The sequence below is a fragment of the Lactuca saligna genome, chromosome 9 (genome assembly GCF_052625555.1).
Source record: "Lactuca saligna cultivar CGN05327 chromosome 9, ASM5262555v1, whole genome shotgun sequence".
NCBI classification, from domain to species: Eukaryota; Viridiplantae; Streptophyta; class Magnoliopsida; order Asterales; family Asteraceae; genus Lactuca; species Lactuca saligna.
The window spans coordinates 93,973,551-93,993,319 of NC_136425.1; the positions used below are offsets into that span (position 1 = coordinate 93,973,551).

At 31.3% G+C, this 19,769-nt stretch overlaps 2 protein-coding genes across 5 annotated transcripts; both read left to right on the forward strand.

Moving 5' to 3' along the window:
- The first annotated feature begins 633 nt into the window (after positions 1 to 633).
- On the forward strand, positions 634 to 5,906 carry LOC145014920 (uncharacterized). 3 transcript variants are annotated; one of them, XM_078973362.1, is made up of 12 exons: positions 634 to 730; positions 867 to 1,127; positions 1,646 to 1,763; positions 1,916 to 2,012; positions 2,122 to 2,228; positions 2,315 to 2,437; positions 2,693 to 2,846; positions 2,989 to 3,049; positions 3,213 to 3,577; positions 3,685 to 5,065; positions 5,158 to 5,510; positions 5,583 to 5,906. In XM_078973362.1, exons 2-11 carry the CDS (start codon positions 1,000 to 1,002, stop codon positions 5,405 to 5,407), a joined length of 2,784 nt encoding a protein of 927 aa, XP_078829488.1. In that variant the 5' UTR covers positions 634 to 730; positions 867 to 999; the 3' UTR covers positions 5,408 to 5,510; positions 5,583 to 5,906. The 3 variants fall into 3 exon arrangements, with proteins under 3 accessions (XP_078829488.1, XP_078829489.1, XP_078829490.1); XM_078973363.1 differs by having other exon boundaries at positions 5,586 to 5,906; XM_078973364.1 differs by lacking the exons at positions 634 to 730; positions 867 to 1,127 and adding an exon at positions 1,274 to 1,479.
- Positions 5,907 to 9,900: 3,994 nt separating this feature from the next.
- On the forward strand, positions 9,901 to 19,357 carry ISA3 (isoamylase 3). Of its 2 annotated transcripts, none has more exons than XM_078975592.1 (24): positions 9,901 to 10,163; positions 10,930 to 10,987; positions 11,139 to 11,225; positions 11,397 to 11,557; positions 11,629 to 11,722; positions 12,148 to 12,384; positions 12,488 to 12,592; positions 12,666 to 12,770; positions 13,681 to 13,815; positions 13,933 to 14,019; positions 14,113 to 14,164; positions 14,304 to 14,367; positions 15,084 to 15,183; positions 15,859 to 15,959; positions 16,143 to 16,194; positions 16,289 to 16,351; positions 16,759 to 16,848; positions 17,056 to 17,128; positions 17,262 to 17,341; positions 18,046 to 18,150; positions 18,377 to 18,475; positions 18,627 to 18,688; positions 18,888 to 18,996; positions 19,101 to 19,357. In XM_078975592.1, exons 1-24 carry the CDS (start codon positions 10,036 to 10,038, stop codon positions 19,212 to 19,214), a joined length of 2,361 nt encoding a protein of 786 aa, XP_078831718.1. In that variant the 5' UTR covers positions 9,901 to 10,035; the 3' UTR covers positions 19,215 to 19,357. The 2 variants fall into 2 exon arrangements, with proteins under 2 accessions (XP_078831718.1, XP_078831719.1); XM_078975593.1 differs by having other exon boundaries at positions 11,151 to 11,225.
- The last annotated feature ends 412 nt before the right edge of the window (positions 19,358 to 19,769 follow it).

Here is a 19,769-nt window from a genome sequence, read left to right on the forward strand (position 1 = left end):
ACGGAAGGAATATAATGATACAGAATATTACGACTACGGATGGAAATCAAATTTCATTAATAATTAAATATCATTTGTTTAAATGTAATATATATATATATATATATATATATATATATATATATATATATACGAGTTGGTGGGTTAGCGGGTCAAAAATCTCAACTCAAACCTCTTTATTTTCGGGTTGAGTTAGTGTCGGGTTACGGGTTGGATCGAGAGTTGTCACCCTACCTCCAAACCTAATTGGTAACGAAGCCAGTTGCCATTGAAGATCTCCAAAGAACAGACATCCGCAAACTACAATGTCCTTAATCAAGCCATGTATCATTTTATCAAAACAAAAAGCACTCTTTAAATTGAATTCAATTATTTTAATTGTTTATTTATTTAAATTATTAGTTTAAGTTTAAAAGATAAATAAACATTTCAATTTTAATAATTAATATTTTATTTTATTTTTCTTATAAATTTTAATTTTCTAAATTAAATTGTTAGATCCTGTTTATTTTTTAACTAAATATAATATACAACATAAATAAATATTATATTTTACCCTAAAAGATATATTTCGTCCTTTTTCAAAATACGACAGAGGTTCCAATTTAACCTCTATTCAATTAATAATCTGGACCCACAGGCTTCCAATTAACCTCTATGTCTCTTCAATTTCAAGATCTCCATCTCATAAAACCCTAACTCAGCTTCAATTGATCTACCGAAATTACTGGTAAATTGTCTCATTTCATACACATTTCTTGCTACATATTGTCGTAAACAATCATTGCATCTTAAAATCGATATGCTGGATGTGGTTTAGTATATGTTAAATTTAGTAGTTTGACTTTTGTTCAAAAACGGTGTAGAATTTAGCGATTGGGGACCTATTTGCTGCGATCAGTGGAATTGATCAGTTGAAGTAATCGAGTGATCCGGTTGAATACCTTTTGAAGCTCTCTTCAAGACTTTAGCTTTATACAGAGCTTTGATTCCGGTAGTATGCTTCACGTACCGACGACGATTGAGGATCAGTTAATTCTGAGAGCAATCAAGGAAGAATGCTCGTGGGAGGGTCTCCCTAAGCGTCTTCAGTCGACTCTAAACTCCAAGGATGAATGGCATAGAAGGTAAGTTTGCTAACTGCCATTAGCTTCTTCTGCATCTGCGCTTTGGTGTTCTTCGTATTAGCTAAATTTCATCTGAAACTTCCGTACTCAATGCGTAATTTGGAAATGCAGTCATCATGAATTCATCCTTTTCTGCTGCTTTTGATTTGTACTAGTAGATCAACCTCGTATTGATCAGGACATACCTCATTTGTTCCGCATTTACAGTCAGTTGAGCTGGAAGCAACTGCTAAAAGCCTAAAAAAGACTCAGATTTATCGTAAAATTGACACAATCCTCAATTTTGTAATTCACAAGAAGACATACACTTAGCTTTTGAACCTTTAGAATGAGGATTGCAGCCCTTTAAGTGGTATTTTCTAAATTTCTTTGGGATAACACTCGTGTATGAATATGATAACAAAAAAATCAGGGAAAAAGACAGATCTGACATGAATATGTAGCATGAATATCAAGTAAACTTACACTATCATACAATCAGCAACACTTGAAGCATTGATATCAATTCACTGTTGCAGGATAACTGAACATTGCATTAAGAAAAGGCTCCAATGGAACACATCTTTTGTACGCAAAGTATGCAGAGAAGCAGAATATTACGAGGATATGATGCGGTATCTTCGAAGGAATTTAGCAGTATGCACTAAAGATTCTTGTTTTCATTTATGGTCTTCATGTTACCCATGATCCTTTAAAATAAATGAACTGTTCTAATTGAAACTCAGACACTTTGATTTTCAGTATACATACATTAACACTTATATATTCTTTTTCTTTTGGTTTTGCAGCTGTTTCCTTATCACCTAGCGGATTATGTTTGTCGTGTAATGAGGATTTCTCCATTCAGATACTATTGTGATATGATATTTGAAGTCATGAAAAACGGTATGTTGATTTACATAGTTTCTTGTGATGTTTTGTTAACAGTTTGAATGACTAATAACTTTATCTAAAAAAAAAGTATCTTATGTTTATAACCTTATATTATCTGCAGAGCAACCTTATGATAGCATTCCAAATTTTAGCGCAGCAGATGCCCTTCGACTCACTGGTATAGGAAGAAACGAATTCATTGATATCATGAACAAATGTAGATCCAAGGTATAAACTTGATTCAATGTGTTGTTGGTGAAATTACATTAATACCCTTTTGTCTACTCTATACATTAAAATTTTGAGCTTTCCAGAAAATCATGTGGAAGCTGAACAAATCCATTGCTAAGGAATCATTGCCCACATATCCTGTGGACTTTGCAATTGAACCTTGGTGGGGAGTTTGTCTTGTCAACTTTACATTGGAGGAATTTAAGGTTAGATTCTTGATAGATTTTTTTTATCATAAGTCAATTTGTTATTGACTTTATTGGAATATGGTAAAAATGAATCTTCTTTCTTTTTTGGTCCCCATTTCACTGTCTCATAAAGCTTTTAGTCCCTATGCTGTTATCTAGACATTAATCTCTCCATCTACTTCATCTTTTGAGATTGGAATCTTACTGAGATGAAGAAGAGGGGGGCAAAACGGTCATTTTACATGACTTCCTAGTTCCTTCTCTATCACGCAGAAACTTTCAGAAGAAGAATCAGCAACAATTGACAAGATATGTAAAGAGGAAGCAAATGCATTCATACTTTTTGATCCTTCTGTCATCAAGGGTCTTTACAGACGAGGGCTAATTTACTTTGATGTCCCTGTTTATGCTGATGATCGCTTTAAAGGTGGGATTATAAACAAGTTGTTTTAATATTATAATTTTTTTTACCACTAATAGCTGTATTTAAAGTAAAAAATGTAAACATTTTACAATTGTTTTCATGTTATTCTGTTTTTGAACTTTGAATGATGTGTTTAGTGTTTCAGTGTCTAGGCTAGAAGGGTTTGTTTCCAACAGAGAGCAGTCATATGAAGACCCCATTGAGGAGTAAGATATTCCTCTTTATACCATATTCGTTAGTTGTTACACAGACGAGGGCATTTTCGTCTTTTTCCTCAAACAAAAGATCAAGAACAAGTCCCATCCCAATTTTTGCACCGTAAAACGAGGACACAGAGGGTATTTATGTAATTTTAACCTTACTCGACAGGTTGCTGTATGCGGTTTTTGTGGTATCAAGTGAGAATTCGACAGTTGCTGAGCTGGCAACAACATTACAAGCCGAACTTTCTAAACTACAAGCTGCTGCTTCTTTTGCATGTCGATTAGGATGGGCAGTTAAATTAGTTGACACAGGATCTATTCTTCAAGACCAAATTACAAGTGTCCTAAATGATGAAGATGATGCTTCTCTTGCTCCTGTGGGGTCCGCAAACATGTCTACTGATCCTGCTTTGTTTCCACAAGATAATTTAGGGACAGAAAATCTTGGCCCAAATTCCGGTTTTGCCCGTGTTGCTTTTGTTGTTGATGCCAACATAACATCGTATCTTATGATGGGGTCCGTTTCACCTGGTTAGTTTTACTTTTACAAGTTTCAGGTTCTACATTGCAATTGGTATTATCATACAAAATGACTATTTTGCCCTCATCCTTTTCATCTAATTCACATCTTCTTGCAGGATTAAAATCTCATGCGGTAACACTATACGAAGCAGGGAAACTCGGCCACACCAGTATTGAAGATCTTTGCAAAGATCTAACCACATTAGAAGGCGCAAAATTTGAAGGAGAGCTTCAGGAATTTGCAAATCATGCATTTAGCCTTAAATGTGTTCTAGAATGTTTAAAATCTGGTGGACTTTCTCCTGATGAACTCGAGATTGATATTGATTCTTCAACCAATGAAGAACTTACATCCATGGTATCCGATATATCACTAAAAGAACACGAGAATGAAAATGGAAATACTGATGATTTTGATGTTGGAAAATTAACTAGAAAAAAAGTGAGGAAATACCGAGTTGATATTTTACGATGTGAAAGCTTAGCTAATCTTCCGGGACCCACACTTGATCGATTATATCAACGGGACTACGACATTATCGTCTCGATGGTCCCGCTTCCTGTTTCTTCCTTACTACCGGGCCCAAAAGGCCCGATCCATTTCGGCCCACCTTCTCACTCCTCCATGTCACCATGGATGAATTTAGTTTTATATTCCACTATCAATAGTGGGCCCGTTTCAGTCGTTTTAATGAAAGGACAATGTCTAAGATTACTTCCGGCCCCACTAGCGGGTTGTGAAAAAGCCCTTTTATGGTCATGGGACGGGTCAACCGTTGCCGGGTTAGGATCCAAATTCGAAGGAAATTTAGTCAAAGGCAACATTCTTTTACATTGTCTAAACTCACTCCTCAAACACACTGCGGTTTTAGTTCAACCGTTTTGTAAATTTGACTTAAACGAATCCGGGAAATTAACCACACTCGACATTCCACTCCCGTTAAAAAATTCCGATGGTTCATTCGCGGATATCGGATCGGAATTAGGGCTTGCGGAGGATGAAAGTACGAAATTGACCTTGTTGTTGTGTGATTTGGAGAAGAGGTTGTCGTTGTGGACGGTGGGGTATATTCGTCTTTTGAAGCTTTCTAAAGGAAACGCGAATGCTTTTACCCCCGAGTGGGTCCCGTTGTGTGTCGAGTTTGGGGTCCCGTTGTTTAGTCCGAAGCTATGCAAGTTTATATGTAATCGGGTCGTGGTGTCTCAATTGCTTCAGTCGGATTTGTTTAAAGAACATCATGATGCGATGAGGGAATTGAGAGAGAAGTTGAATTCCATTTGTTTGGAGTATGAAGCAACGGGTTCGAGTGCAAAGATGCTTTATAATAATCGGGAGGCTAAAAAAAGTCAACTCATGTCTTATGCAAGTCAAAGATGGAATCCGATTACAGAACCTTCTTCTCCAATTTCGGGAACGAGTGATTATCAGAGAATAAAACTTGCTAATCGACAACGTTGTCATACAGAAATCTTGAGCTTTGATGGACATATCTTAAGGTATGTTGTTTTGTTATTGGTTATTGTTGTTGGAATTTGGAATTTGGAATTTAGTCATTTACAATGATGTTGAATGAAAACTGGTATTGCAGATCATATGCATTGGCTGAAGGATATGAAGATGCTACAAAAATGAATGAAGAGATATCTCGAGTAAACAATGTTAAAGGTGACCCAGATGATAAAGACAATGGGGAAACCGTCTTGCCAGGTGTCAATCTCCTATTCGATGGATCTGAATTGCGTCCTTTTGACATTGGTGCTTGCCTTCAGGCCCGACTACCCGCAGCTTTGATTGCCGAGGCTTCAGCAGTTTCGGCTACGTATTCAGCAATTAAATAAATAGGACTCACAAAAGCCGAATTTGTATATACAATGCAAGAGTTTTTCATTATGCTAGTGGGGGCAAATTCGTCCTTTTACCTTGTAGCTGGCGAAAAACGAGGTACGTTTCATGTAACACGCCATTTTGCTTCATTTATTATGAGCAAGGCTCATCTTTGCTCTTTTTGTGCAGAAGATGCTCCCAGTTTGTATTAAGTGAATGAATATTGATATTTTATGCCAGCTGTGGCTATATCTAGAGTACAACTTTTATTGCACAAGGTACAAGTCTATACTTTTGTTTATTATTTACAAGTTGTGTTTACACATATGTGAACTGTATGATGTTCCGGAAATTGTGTTGTGTTTTTTGCACATGGTATAAGGAGAAGATTAGTGTGCCTTTCTCACTTACATTTGGTTATTAATTCGATTCGTTTTTTCTTTTTAGTTTTTGTATAAGTTGAATTGTGGTCATGTACATTGATTTTGATTGAATCTGTGTATTTTTTTTTTCCTTTGTATCGTTAATATCCCCTTTTTTTTTTTTTTCGTTAAGTGTTTTATGGATAAAGACGCATTAAGATACCATTGATTTTGATAGTTTAAACACATTTTCCTTGACAAGATCTATGTATTATTTTGAAGAAAAGAATCAACAAGTATAAATCCCTTTTAGAACTAATATGTGGCTTTAAACAACTATAGATCATCAACACTTGTGTTTTAGTTTGACCTAATGAGTTCCAATGATTCAATAACTAGATTGAACCATGGAAATAAACTTGAAGGACTTATTTAAGCCTTAAGTCAACTTGAAATGCTACATTAGATCAAATAGCATAACTACTAACAAATGATGGATTCCTTAGTTTAGAGATAGTTTAGAAACATCAAATTAAGTCTAGAAACAACATCAATTCCGTAAAACAATCTTAAATTCGAATTCCATCATTGTTAGAGTTTTGAAGTTTCAAAAACTTATGTGTTCTCAAAGTCAAGTTATGAATGATAACAATGAAGGATATTAATTATCTCATGATCAAAAGTAACTTAAATATCAATCAAACACCTCTAATGTGTATGCTTTTTGGATTTGGAGATTACTCCAAACCCTAACTCGAAATAGAGTGGTTGGAGAAGATGAATAGTATATTTTCCAATGCTTCAAGCTCAATTCTAACACTAAAGCTTTAATTTCCACTTCATTTCCTTCTTAGTTGTTCGTACAAGTATTTCTAACATGTTAAATTTTTGTTAAATAGTAAGTGCCACTTATGTAACACCCGAATGTTCATAACGCTTTTAAAACATGGTTTTGTTCATGTTTGGTTTTAAAAACTATTTTATAACATGAAATTTGTTCCTAATTAAAATTTTTATCAAAAAATAAGTTCACAATTCCTTGGGGTTTACAACTTAACACAAAGAACATATACAACATTCATAAGTTGTTTACATTTATTTACATATAAAAAGAACTATAATGATGCCTTCCACTTCTAAGTCATCAAAACACATCTTCTAGTTCAAGAGATTACGTTTGGTAGTCTTTGTTCCTACTAATTTCTTTTGGTACTTGAATCCATGTCATTTAAAATAAAATAATACATGACTTTTGTATTCTGAGATACATATGTTTTATACACAAAAGCAATTTACCATTTTGAATTCCATTCCAATACATTTGAAATCATATTCATAAGTACATAAACATACTTCCATGCATTATGCAATGTCATATCATGTAATGCAATGTATGATCTCCAAGCACACAAGTTTTTGGGAAGTCCATCCCTTCATTGAGATGGATGTCTAGACATAATACAATTTTAATGCAATCACATTCATATGTATGCATGAAGAGACTACAATCACACTTTTCAAATGCATTCATTCCCACACGTAATATGCTATGTAACGATTCCTTATATTCTTGTTAGAAGTGGCGGACAAAGAAGATTCTGACAATAATGACACCAAAAAATAAAAGTGGCACTAATTTTGTATAGAGGTTGCACCCTAATAAAAAAAATTTAACTACTGAGCAGAAACAGAGTAGTAGCTTGGGACCCCTCAGGAACAACTTAGGTCCGCCGTTGCTTGTTAGACAACATATAAATGAACATAGCAATCCATGAAAGCATTTCAAGGAATTCTTATTTAAAAAAGCATTTGGATGCACAAGTAAAAACATTTTCCATAAATCAAAAGATACACATGTATTCACCTTTTTAACTAGGTTAACCAACTAATATTTCTCACTCTCATTCTCTTTCATTTCTTCAATTCCTATAGAATTGATTCTCAATAAGCCAACAATGATTCTCAATAAGCTAACAATATTTCTAGTCATGGGCAGTACTCTTTTTATAATCGCTTCTACCTATTTGCTTTTTACAATCAAAATGACAAATCCTTAAATAATATAATATGTCATCCCACAATTTGATCATATTCTAATACTGATGAATGGTATAAGTAGTTTACACTAATACTCTTGTTTAAAAATTTTAAGAATAATAAGGAACATAATCATTCGAGCGTCTATACTTTCAATCCAATTTATCAACATGTAGCCATTAAACCTTTGTCCAATACCTGTTATTTATTATGTATAGCATGTTTATTTAACTCGTATTACAATTATCTAACTTCAATTTAACCGTATAATCAAACCATAAAAATTAGGGTTCATGGGTTCCTCCTAAAATCCCCAAATTAAATCTATGCAAAAAAGAGATAATAGCTTCTTGCCTTGATATATTCGGTTGGATAACAAAAACCGTTTGTTTGGCCTTTGATTCTTCTTAGAAATCGTTTTCACATAGTAAGTTCTACAAGAACATACATACTTAAACTCTAGAGATTTTTTGAAGGTGAAAATAATTAAACCGAAGTGATTAGCTGTAAAATTCCGTGATTAACACAATACTTTTTTGAAAATCTAAGAACTTACAATACTAAAGATAAATGATTAGAGGCCAAATGTTATCAAAACAACATATACTTGCTTACTTAGTTGTTCTACCGTAACATTAACTAATATTAGGATAAAGACTTAAAAATTAAAAATGTGATATATTTATATACATTTGGTCATTAAGTTTATTTTTTGTCCACATTTATCCTTTCAACTTGTTAAACTGTACATATTCAGTTCTTATTACCGGCTATTCCAGGTTAGCCGGTAAAAATGTCTTAATAAGATAATATATTTTTCATTTTGTACACATTTAGTTCTTAATATTTTTGTACACATTTAATTTTTAATTTTCTTTATTGCAAAATATTTTTTTTTGTACTCATTCAATACTTACGAATGATTTCGTTAGATTTTTCCCACAACATCTTACGTGGAACAATCATCCACGAGGTGTTTTAGGCTTTTGATGCTTATGTCCATAGTGATTTTGACTACTTGGTTGCTTAGGTAATGTTTTTTGAATGTCATAACTTTTTCATACCATCTCGGATTTTAACGATCTTTAAATCTACGCGTTTGTATTTTAGTCTACTACAACTTTCATTTAAATTACTCCCGTTAAAAAGTAATATATTGACGATCTTTATATCCATATGTTTTTTATGAATGCATGTATTGATATTTTTTTTTATAAAATCGTAAGTAAAAACATATTATATTTTAACGAGAGTAATCTTAACGAAAGTTATAGCAGACTTAAAAAACAAACACGTGAATATAAAGATTGTTAAAATCCGATATCGTATGAAGAAGTTACGACGTTCGGAACACAAAACCTAAGCAAAACCACAAGACCTATGCAACCAAGCAGTCGAGACCGCGATGAACATAAGCATCAACAACCCCAAACACCTCATCAATGATGATCTCATGTTAGATGTCGTGAGAAAAACCCTAAATAAATCATTCATAAGTACTAAATGTGTACAAAAACAAAAAGATACTTATTTTAAAACAAAAAAATATATTAAGAACTAAATGTATACAAAAATATTAAGGACCAAATGTGTACAAAATGAGAAACATATTACCCTAATAAGTTATTTTTTCCGGCTAACTTAGAGTAATCGATCATGAGGATTGGATGTGTACAGTTTAACAAGTTGAAGGGGTAAGTGTGAATGAAAAAAAAACTTAATGACCAAATGTATGTACAAATCAAAAAATATATTATACTTTTAAGTCATTATCCTCTAATATATAACATTCTATTTGCTATAACTAAAAGAATTTTACATCAAAATTAATACAAAACATATGATTTGGTAGTGGATTGAAAATTTCCTTAAAAGATTTACATACTAAAAAATACTAAAAAAAAATAGACCAACCCATAAAAACCATATAATGAAATTAAAAGTTTTCGTGATAAGTTATCCTTAAAACAATAAATTATCTTATTCAAACCTCCCAAACACGTAGATATTTTGAAAAAAAAAAAGGAAAAAGACACAAAGATAAAACACGTGACGAGTGGCGAGGACTCAAAAGAGTCACGTGGCAGACATAAAAGAGACGTCGTCCCGCTTCTATGCCATTCTAATAACTCGTAACTCTCAAACCTCTTGGATCACTCAACCTTCAAACTCAATCCAACTCAAAAACTCATACTTAATAGTGGAATCACTGTGTGTTTTGTCCAGATGCTGAACTTCAATTTATGCCTTGCGTAACGAACATGATGATTCTCCACACAGCAACTTCATCTCTTTGTGATTCATCGTCAAAAATCAGTAATGTCAATCGTTTTCTCCCTCTTTCTGCATTTCGCGCCACCGCGAACATGGGGTATGTCATTATTTCGATGCTTCGTGATGATTTTTTTTCAAATTTCGTTTGTTCATTGTAGCTTTTTGTACTCTCTCCAATGAAAATTGAAACGAGTCTACCGAATTTTGTCAATGGAAATGGTAGGGTCAATCACGGAGAACATGAATTTCAGTCACATTTGGAATGTGTAACGATTTGTGGCTTGTTAAGTATTAATTTCTTATTCTTACACGTAAAATTATGATATGTTGTCTGATATGGAAAAATTGTATGTAGTTCATTAAGTTTCTGTTAATTTATGGAAAGTTCACTGGAAGTATTTGATTTTGACTCATTTTCAGAGTTGAAATCGATCTGTAGTTCCTTATGAATTTGAATTTGACGCACATTCAAAAAATTATACCATTTTTAGCTCATTAACAATTCATTTTTCTTCTTCCTGAATTTGTTCAACCCTAATTTTTGATATTTCATCTGATGAGGATAGATTATTAGTAGCTGATAAGTTTTTGTTGGTTATGGTTTCTAACCCTAAATCAGAATTGAGATGAAACGAACAGAACTCAAAGATTAAAAAAACAAAGAAACCAACTGAAAATTTAATTCCTAACTCATTTTTGAGCCATACATTCTATTTCTGTTGCTATCTACCCAATGTAATCAATACCTTTATTTTCTTCATTCATACTAGTTCATTACTTTCAATGATCCATTCAACTGTAGTAGCTCCCATTATTTATTTATATCCTTTATTATTTTCTTACAATATTGCGTTTCCAAACAGAGTAATATGGAGTAGAAATGCATCGGGTAAAAGTTCTGTGAGTGGATTTTCCAGTAAGGTATCCCTTTTCTTCAAACTCCTTTTGTTAAGGTTAAACTTTCTAGGGTTATTTACAATTATGAGGTGAGGAGGGCATTCATGTCTTTTTTCTTTGTCCTGTATTATGTACATACATTTTGACTTATTATATAACTGAATGTATGACTAAGGTATTGGGTCAGGTTAAAGGATCAGAGCCTATAAAGCATACATCTACTTATGTACACAGTCAACATGCAAAAGAGATTGTGATTGAGGTAATTATCATTCTCTTCACATGTTTAATTATAGCACTGTACTTTGCGTTTTTCTTTTTTATTATGACATTTTTGAAAAATGTCCCCATTATACCATGAAATTTGATTTGTATTTGGATAAGATTTCTATAACTGATGTAAGCAATCACTTTTCCATTTTGAAATTTTCAGGAAGAAGAAGTTGTAGTGATGTCAGAAACTGATTCTTCATTTGAAAGCATTCCTGGAGTACCAAATCCTCTTGGAGTATCAAAAACTGAAAATGGAATAAACTTTTCTCTTTTTTCAAAGCATGCAACTTCAGTTACACTTTGTTTATCACTTCAAGACAGGTGAGAATGTATCATAGATTACGAATTTGTTGTGTTTTACTCATACTTTATTTATTTTTATCTGTTTTTAGTGGAAACGATGCATCTCCAAATGATGAAATGATTGAGCTGAAATTGGATCCACATGTAAACAAAACCGGAGATATATGGCACATATGTGTTCTGGTAATTTTATTTTTATTTTTTATCAAAAGACCAAAATACCCTCATTATATAGACATACATACATACATACATACATACATAAAGTTTAATTATATATAGTTACAATGAACAAAAGGAATACTTGCACATAAAATTAAAAAATTATTTTGTTTACATTATTGAATTTCATTCCATTTTCAGCCTACCAAACACATGACATATTCCAATTCCTTCATATTCAAACACTTTCATATTACAATTCCATTCCTTCCAAAAACATTCTATAAATCCAAGGATTGCAACATTTTTTTTCCTGTTTTTGATTCATAATATTATACTCATCATATGTGAGTGATGATTAAAATTGCATTCATTGGTGTACAAATTCAGAGTTCTATTTATTTTCCTTTAATATCAAAATGCTTAACAAAAAACAACTCATGTAGGAATTGCCTCTGAGAACTGTTGTCTATGGATACAAAATAAATGGTCCTCAAGGTTTCCATGAAGGGCATCGATTTGACAACACTGTTGTTCTTATAGACCCTTATGCAAAATTAATACAAGGACGCAAGATTTTTGGTGATGTGAAAAATAAATTTTCTAAATTTTATGGAACTTATGATTTTAGTAGCTTGCCATTTGATTGGGGAGACAATTATACCCCTCCAAACATACCAGAGGTAAAAAAAAAAAATTGTAACCCTTTACCCTTTTTCATAAATCATTTTGATTTTACTTTTTATTTCATCATTAAAATACAATTGTTGCTGATATATTTTGCAGAAGGATCTTGTGGTATATGAAATGAATGTTCGGGCTTTTACAGCTGATAAATCTAGTGGAGTGGAAGAAAATCTACGTGGCAGCTACCTTGGTATTATTGAAAAGGTATTGAGAATTTTATATAAAAAATAAAAAGGATGAAATAATTAATGTTTCTGATATTATTGTTGATGTGAAGATACCACATCTGTTAGAGCTTGGAATCAATGCAGTGGAATTGCTTCCAGTTTTTGAGTTTGATGAGTTTGAATTCCAGAGGCGTCCAAATCCTAGAGATCACATGGTAAATTAATCTCAACTTTTTAAAGAATAGAGTAATATTACAAAAATGGTCCCTTGGATTTCTTACTTTTACCATGTTTTGTCCATGATTGAAATACTTTTCAGTTTTGGTCCTTATTTTAAGGTTACTTACAAGGACTGAAACTGAGATGGAACCTTGAAATAAGGACCAAGTTTTTATAAATGTTCCGATTTTGGACTGAACATGTAAAAATCAGAAATTACAGGGATTCCCAACTTTTTCTCTCTACGAATATTTGTACAAAATTCTATCCACTTTCCACTAACCCTTTACCTATTTCCCCTTCTTCTTTTTTTCCTCCTAACTCATCCCACATTAAGATTGATGGAAATTGTTAAATTGATGGATACATTCAAATTTGTGTTTTGGAATGTAAGGGTAAAATGGTTATTTTAGTTTTATTCAGATGTTTATTAAGTCTAGAAAAAAAAGCATCTCCAATTGGGACTTATTTTATAGCTTATTAGTATTGACTTTTTTTTATTGACCACTTATTGTTATCGGAACATATAGGTTATTTTCTTTTTTTATTGACAGCTCAATATAATATTGAGTGGTGAATATACTTGTATGTTTTGTATATTTATCCCCTCATAATTGAGTCATATTTCATTTTACCCCCTTAAATATATTTTACTTTAAAATATTTAATGACATTTGATTTTAGAAATATAAAGTTATAACGATTATATAATTTTTTTTCAATCTTTTTTACGACTATGACGTGTATTATTTTTTCCAACCGATGTTTTGTAGTATATTTCTTTTGAAAAAATGTATTGTAATGTTTTCTAAGAAATTAAAATACGACATGTGTTTAAAATTTAAATAAAGAGGGTTTTATATTTTAAGTGATATTCTCAAATCTCAAATTTATATAATTATGAAGATCAACACATGGGGCTATTCAACAATAAATTTCTTTGCTCCAATGACTCGTTATGCAAGTGGTGGTGGAGGACCTATTGCTGCTTGCTTAGAGTTCAAACAAATGGTTAAAGCTTTGCACTTAGCAGGAATCGAGGTATTTATTATTTAAATTTTCTTTTAGTTACAACACCTTGATTATATATATTTAATTTTGTCATTAGATGTTGTAAATACTTTTTGTAAATTATATGGGAATCTTTCAACTCTACAGGTAATCTTGGATGTTGTTTACAATCATACAAATGAGGCTGATGATAAATACCCTTATACCACATCATTCCGTGGTATAGACAACAAGGTATTATTCTTCATTTCATTTGAAGTTGATTTCTATAAAGAAAAAAAATTATGTTTTATTAATCTTGTTGTGAATCTGTTTATTTATTTATAGGTATATTACATGTTGGATGGAAATGGTGAATTACTGAACTTCTCAGGCTGTGGTAACTTCATCTTCCTCCAATGAAATGATCTATTTAAAAATAAAGAGCTGAAAAAATAAAAATAAAAATAAAAATATTTGTTTGGTAGTATATTTCCAATTTCCGAAATTGACCTTCACATTTGATGTGGAATGAGCAGGTAACACGTTGAACTGTAACCACCCTGTTGTCATGGAACTCATACTTGACAGTTTAAGACACTGGTATGTACTTTTTGGGCAAAATGCTATTTTCCATATATTTCTTTTGATGTTTTTTAATATAAAACTATTAAAAAAAAAAAAAAAAAAACCATGCTATGCAATGGTTTTTTTTTTTTTTTTTTTTTTTTTTTAAAAGGTATTATCAGCAGTTTAGTAAAAGCCAACAGGGACAATTTTTGTAATTAGTTTTGTACACAGGGGTCAAACCTGCCAAAGTACAAAAATCTTACACATATGGACTGTTATAGAAAAAAAAAACTTTACAGGGACCTTTTCTATAAATTAAAAAATTCCAGGGACTAAATCTGCCAAAATGTAAAGCCTTTATTTGCAGGGACTAAATCTGTCAAAATGTATAACCTTTGTTGCAGGGACTAATTCTGCCAAAAGGTTTTGCAGGGACTAAATCTGCCAAAATAAAAAAACCTTTGTTGCAGGGACTAAATCTGCCAAAATGTAAAACCTTTGTCTGCAGGGACTAAATCTGCCAAAATGAAAAACCTTTGTTTGCAGGGACTAAATCTGCCAAAATGTAAAACCTTTGTTTGCAGGGACTAAATCTGCCAAAATGTAAAACATTAGTGGCAAAAGTCCAAAAGCAAAAAACATCACTTTTCATAAGCACAATGAGAATTAATAGTATATATAAAATATAATTCCATTTGTATTAGTATAAAGGTAAAGTTGTTTTTTAATATGAAATTCTTTTTGTTAAGGGTTACTGAATATCATGTGGATGGATTCCGGTTTGACCTTGCAAGTGTTCTTTGTAGAGGAACAGATGGCTCTCCACTTGATGCTCCTCCACTTATTAGGGTAATGTAGTCATTTCCTTTTTTCACAATATAAATCAAAATACTTTCTGATTTTCATTGATTTTGTTATTGTTATAGTAAGATAGTACTTGTTCTTTGTCTTAAAACCGAAAAAGGTATGTTAAAACAAGTTATTGACTTTTCAAATCATCATAGTTGACTTTTCCTTTCAAACAATCATTATGCTTGTGAAAATGCTAAATGAACATTATACTTTTGATAGTAATAAATTTGATTTCTGAGAAATATGATTAGTTTATAGCATCATAATTTTATATTTCCTATTACAACATTATACATTCAAAAATCTTCCCAATCATTGTAACAGAAAGAAGTGAAAGTAGGATACTATAAATTATAATGCACAAAAAGTATGGTAAAATGAATAATCAATTGGATGCATACTTTTTTTAAGCCTTTCATTCATCAATATTCTAATTTTAGCATTTGAGAGAATTTGATGATAATTTATTGCTACTGTTGACAACGAGTCCACTCCTTGATGCTGTTATAGCTCTATTGTCACACAATAAACAAACTTCAAATCATGCAATATTAAATAATATCTTTAACTTAGTATTATTAAAGTACACTATGACTTTCTCATTAAATAATTTCACAAAAAAAAAAAAAAAACAATTTGTTTTACTTACATATATCTCCTAAAATGGAGTAGGCAATAGCAAAAGATGGTATACTATCCAGGAGTAAAATTATTGCTGAACCATGGGATTGTGGTGGCCTATATCTTGTTGGGAAGTTCCCAAATTGGGACAGGTAATTTTCTATTCCAAATATACCCTTCCATTGTTTAAGTATTTACATTTTTTGTTAAAAAACTGCTCATTATTAAAAACTAGCGTCTTTTTTGGTATTGTCAAAACTCACAAGACTGTGGTTATTATTTTCTTGTTGATTCCTTTTCTTTTTTAAATTTAAAATTTTTTTTATACTGTGAAGGTGGGCTGAATGGAATGGAATTTATCGTGATGACATGAGAAGATTTATAAAGGTATTGACTCATAAACCAATGAAGAAATGGGCATTGTACTTAACTTTTTCTTGTTACTCTGAGGGTATTTTAGTCTTTATGCATTTATGTATAGGGTGACACTGGTATGAAGGGAGCTTTCGCAACTCGAATTGCTGGTTCAGCTGATTTATACAAAGTAAGTTTTATTATCATTATTATTATTATTATTACCATTATCATCATTTTTGTCTTTATTATTATCATTAGTATTATATTATTTATGGGTGGCAATTTTTGACTTTTTGGTCTCCACAACCATAAAGAACATTGGAATTCATTTAGTCTCTCAAATTGTTGATATAAATAAAATTCCCATGAAAAATCAGCTTTCTAAAGCACCATGCTTAAACAATTGTTTGTGCAAATACAAATTATAATTTGGTTGATGGTTAAATGCATGAACTAGCAATCTACTTTCATTGATTTCAAATAAGAAAAAAAATGCTATAAAGATTTTCAAAGTACAATACCTTAATATGAATTTAAATGCTATACTATAATAATATACAAGCATCTTAATTCTTATGGTTATTTACTTTATAGGTCAACCAACGGAAGCCATACCATGGGGTCAATTTCGTAATAGCACATGATGGATTTACTCTTTATGACCTTGTGTCATATAATCACAAGGTATGATTGAATTTCAACCATTTCTTCTTATTAAACCATTGTAGTTTGAAATTTATTTTGTTATTAGGGCATTATGCTTAAAAAATATAGCCAATTAAACAGTTATAACATTTATATAAATGGGTAGACTTTCAAAAATACAATGCCCTTATAAGAAATAATCTGTTGTATTAAGATAAAGTGAAAGTACAATGCTATTTTTTCTAGCACAATGATGCTAATGGAGAAGGTGGAAATGATGGAAGCAATGATAACCTTAGCTGGAATTGTGGGCATGAAGGTAAATTTAGTCATTGAACTGTTTTCTTTATTGGTTTAAGCTTTTAACTTTAAAAATCATACACAATTTTAATATTACTGAATTTTTTGTGGAATATGTATTAACTTATCTTTAATTTGAATGTTATTGACAGGGGAAACATCTGATGCTAATATTAAATCCCTACGTTTTCGACAAATGAAGAATTTTCATATGGCGTTAATGGTGTCTCAGGTATATTGTATAAAAATTTCTTATTGCATCCCATATTTTTAATTAATTACTTTACATAAATGTTTTATGTGGTAGAATTCCATTTAGGTTCTTGTGCCACATTACTATTTCACAAAAGAGTTAAATGCACATTTATGCAACAAAGTGGTTCATGAAACATTGTTACATAAACGCGCATTTAATCCTTAAAAAGTTATTATAATTATTTGTGCTATTATAAAATTTCTATTAGGTAGGGACCATTTTTATAATTTTTTCAAACACATGGACCATTTATGTAAAAAAAAAACTGCACATGGACCTTTTTTGTAAGTTACAAGGACAGTTTTTGTAATTTATTTTCTACCCGGGGACCAAAACTGCCAACATAAGAAAGTGTTAAACACATGGACCGTTTTTGTAAAAAAACATCTTCTCTGTAAAAACAAAATCTACACAGGGACCTTTTCTGTAAATTACAGGGATAATTTTTGTAATTTATTTTCTACACATGGACCAAACCCACCAACATACAAAAATGTTAATGTTTTGTGGCCTAAGTACGAAATTGTTAAAGTCATTTGTGGCGGAAGTAGGAAATAAAAAACTTTTGTGGTTAAAGTTTAAATCCACAAAAAGATACTATTCATAAGGTCATTTGATTTTAATATTATTATTGTGGCGTTTAATGATGTTTGAGTTTCATGTGTTTTTGGTATTGGTAGGGTGTACCAATGATGCTAATGGGAGATGAATATGGGCATACTCGCTATGGAAATAACAATAGCTATGGACATGATACCACTTTAAATCATTTTCAATGGGGACAAGTATGTCTTCCTATTTTCAAAAGTTAATTCATTTTTCCTATTACAACATTTTGCTTTGAAAATTTTACCCAATTATAGCAAATGTCATGTAAATTTAAAGCAATTCTCACTTCTCTATAACTGGGTAGATTTTTCAAAAGTAGAAATTGCTAATAAGAAAAAAAAAAAAAAAGGAAAGTATGATCCTATATTACACAGATAAATAAAAAGTACTTTGACCTTTCAGTTGGATGCAAGGAAGAATGATTGCTTTAGATTCTTTGCTGAGGTGATCAAGTTTCGCCAAAAGTATAGAGTATTTAGACAAGAGTATTTCATTGGCAAGGTGAGTTATATATATTATATATATTTCATCTTATAGTTAAATGAAAGAATATAAACAACATACTTTTGTTTATTTGTTTATTAAAGCATCATATCATATACTTTCATTTCTTTGTTTAACAAATCTAATGGAAAACTCGTTCTGACTGCAGAGAGAGATAACATGGCATGAAGATAACTGGAATAACTATGAGAGCAGATTCATTGCATTCACGTAACTCCTATAAAACACTCCTTTTTTCATAATTATATCTGAGCCCCCTTGTGGGACTTATAATTGCAATTTTTGTCCCGCTCAAAAAATGTGGAACAGGAATTTGTTTTTGATGTAAATGACATAAATGCCCTTCTCATCATCACCATTTTACACGGGACAAACTTATAAGTACTCACTAGTATATTTTTTTGTGTAGACTTCATGATGATGATGAAGGGGACATTTACTTGGCGTTCAATGCACATGATTACTTTGTTCAAGTTCCAATACCTTCACCTCCTCTCAAAAGGCGTTGGTTCCGAGTGGTAAGTCTTCTAATTTCATCAACTTCTACTTAAAAATGACACTCTGTCTGGAGCAAGTGCGATTATATCACCAAAAAATGATTTTTTTTTTTTTTTAATTACAGGTGGACACGAATCTTGAATCACCAAATGACATGGTCCCGGAGGGTGTGGATGGCATTGGAGATACATATAATGTCGCTCCCTACTCTTCCATTCTTCTTCAAGCAAAGCCATAATTAAGTATAAAATAAATTATTTCATAGCTCAGGGTACTTTTATTATCTTCAGGATTTTAAATTTATCCTTTTTTTTGGTAAAAATAGACAAAAACTATCATTTTCACGCTTCAGCTAAGACTATATTTACGGTTTAGTACTCATTTACAGTGTATATATATATATATATATATATATATATATATATATATATATATATATATATATATATATATATATATATATATATATAGAGAGAGAGAGAGAGAGAGAGAGAGAGAGAGATGAGGGTTCAATTGAGAAAAAAAAAAGTTGAGAATGGGGAAATAATTCTTAGCCAATCATTTATTTTTGCCGCAAAAGCTTTATACCGGTAGAAATGGAAAAGGAATGCACATGTGTTTTCCAACAAAACATGTTTCCTTAAATTATATTAAGCATTACCTTAATATATATACAAAAGTATAGTTTTTTCATTTTTTATTTTTATTTTTAAGAAACTATTTTTATCGAAAAATGATTTTAAATATACTAAAATTCATGATTTTTTATTATCTACAAATATACATCAATATT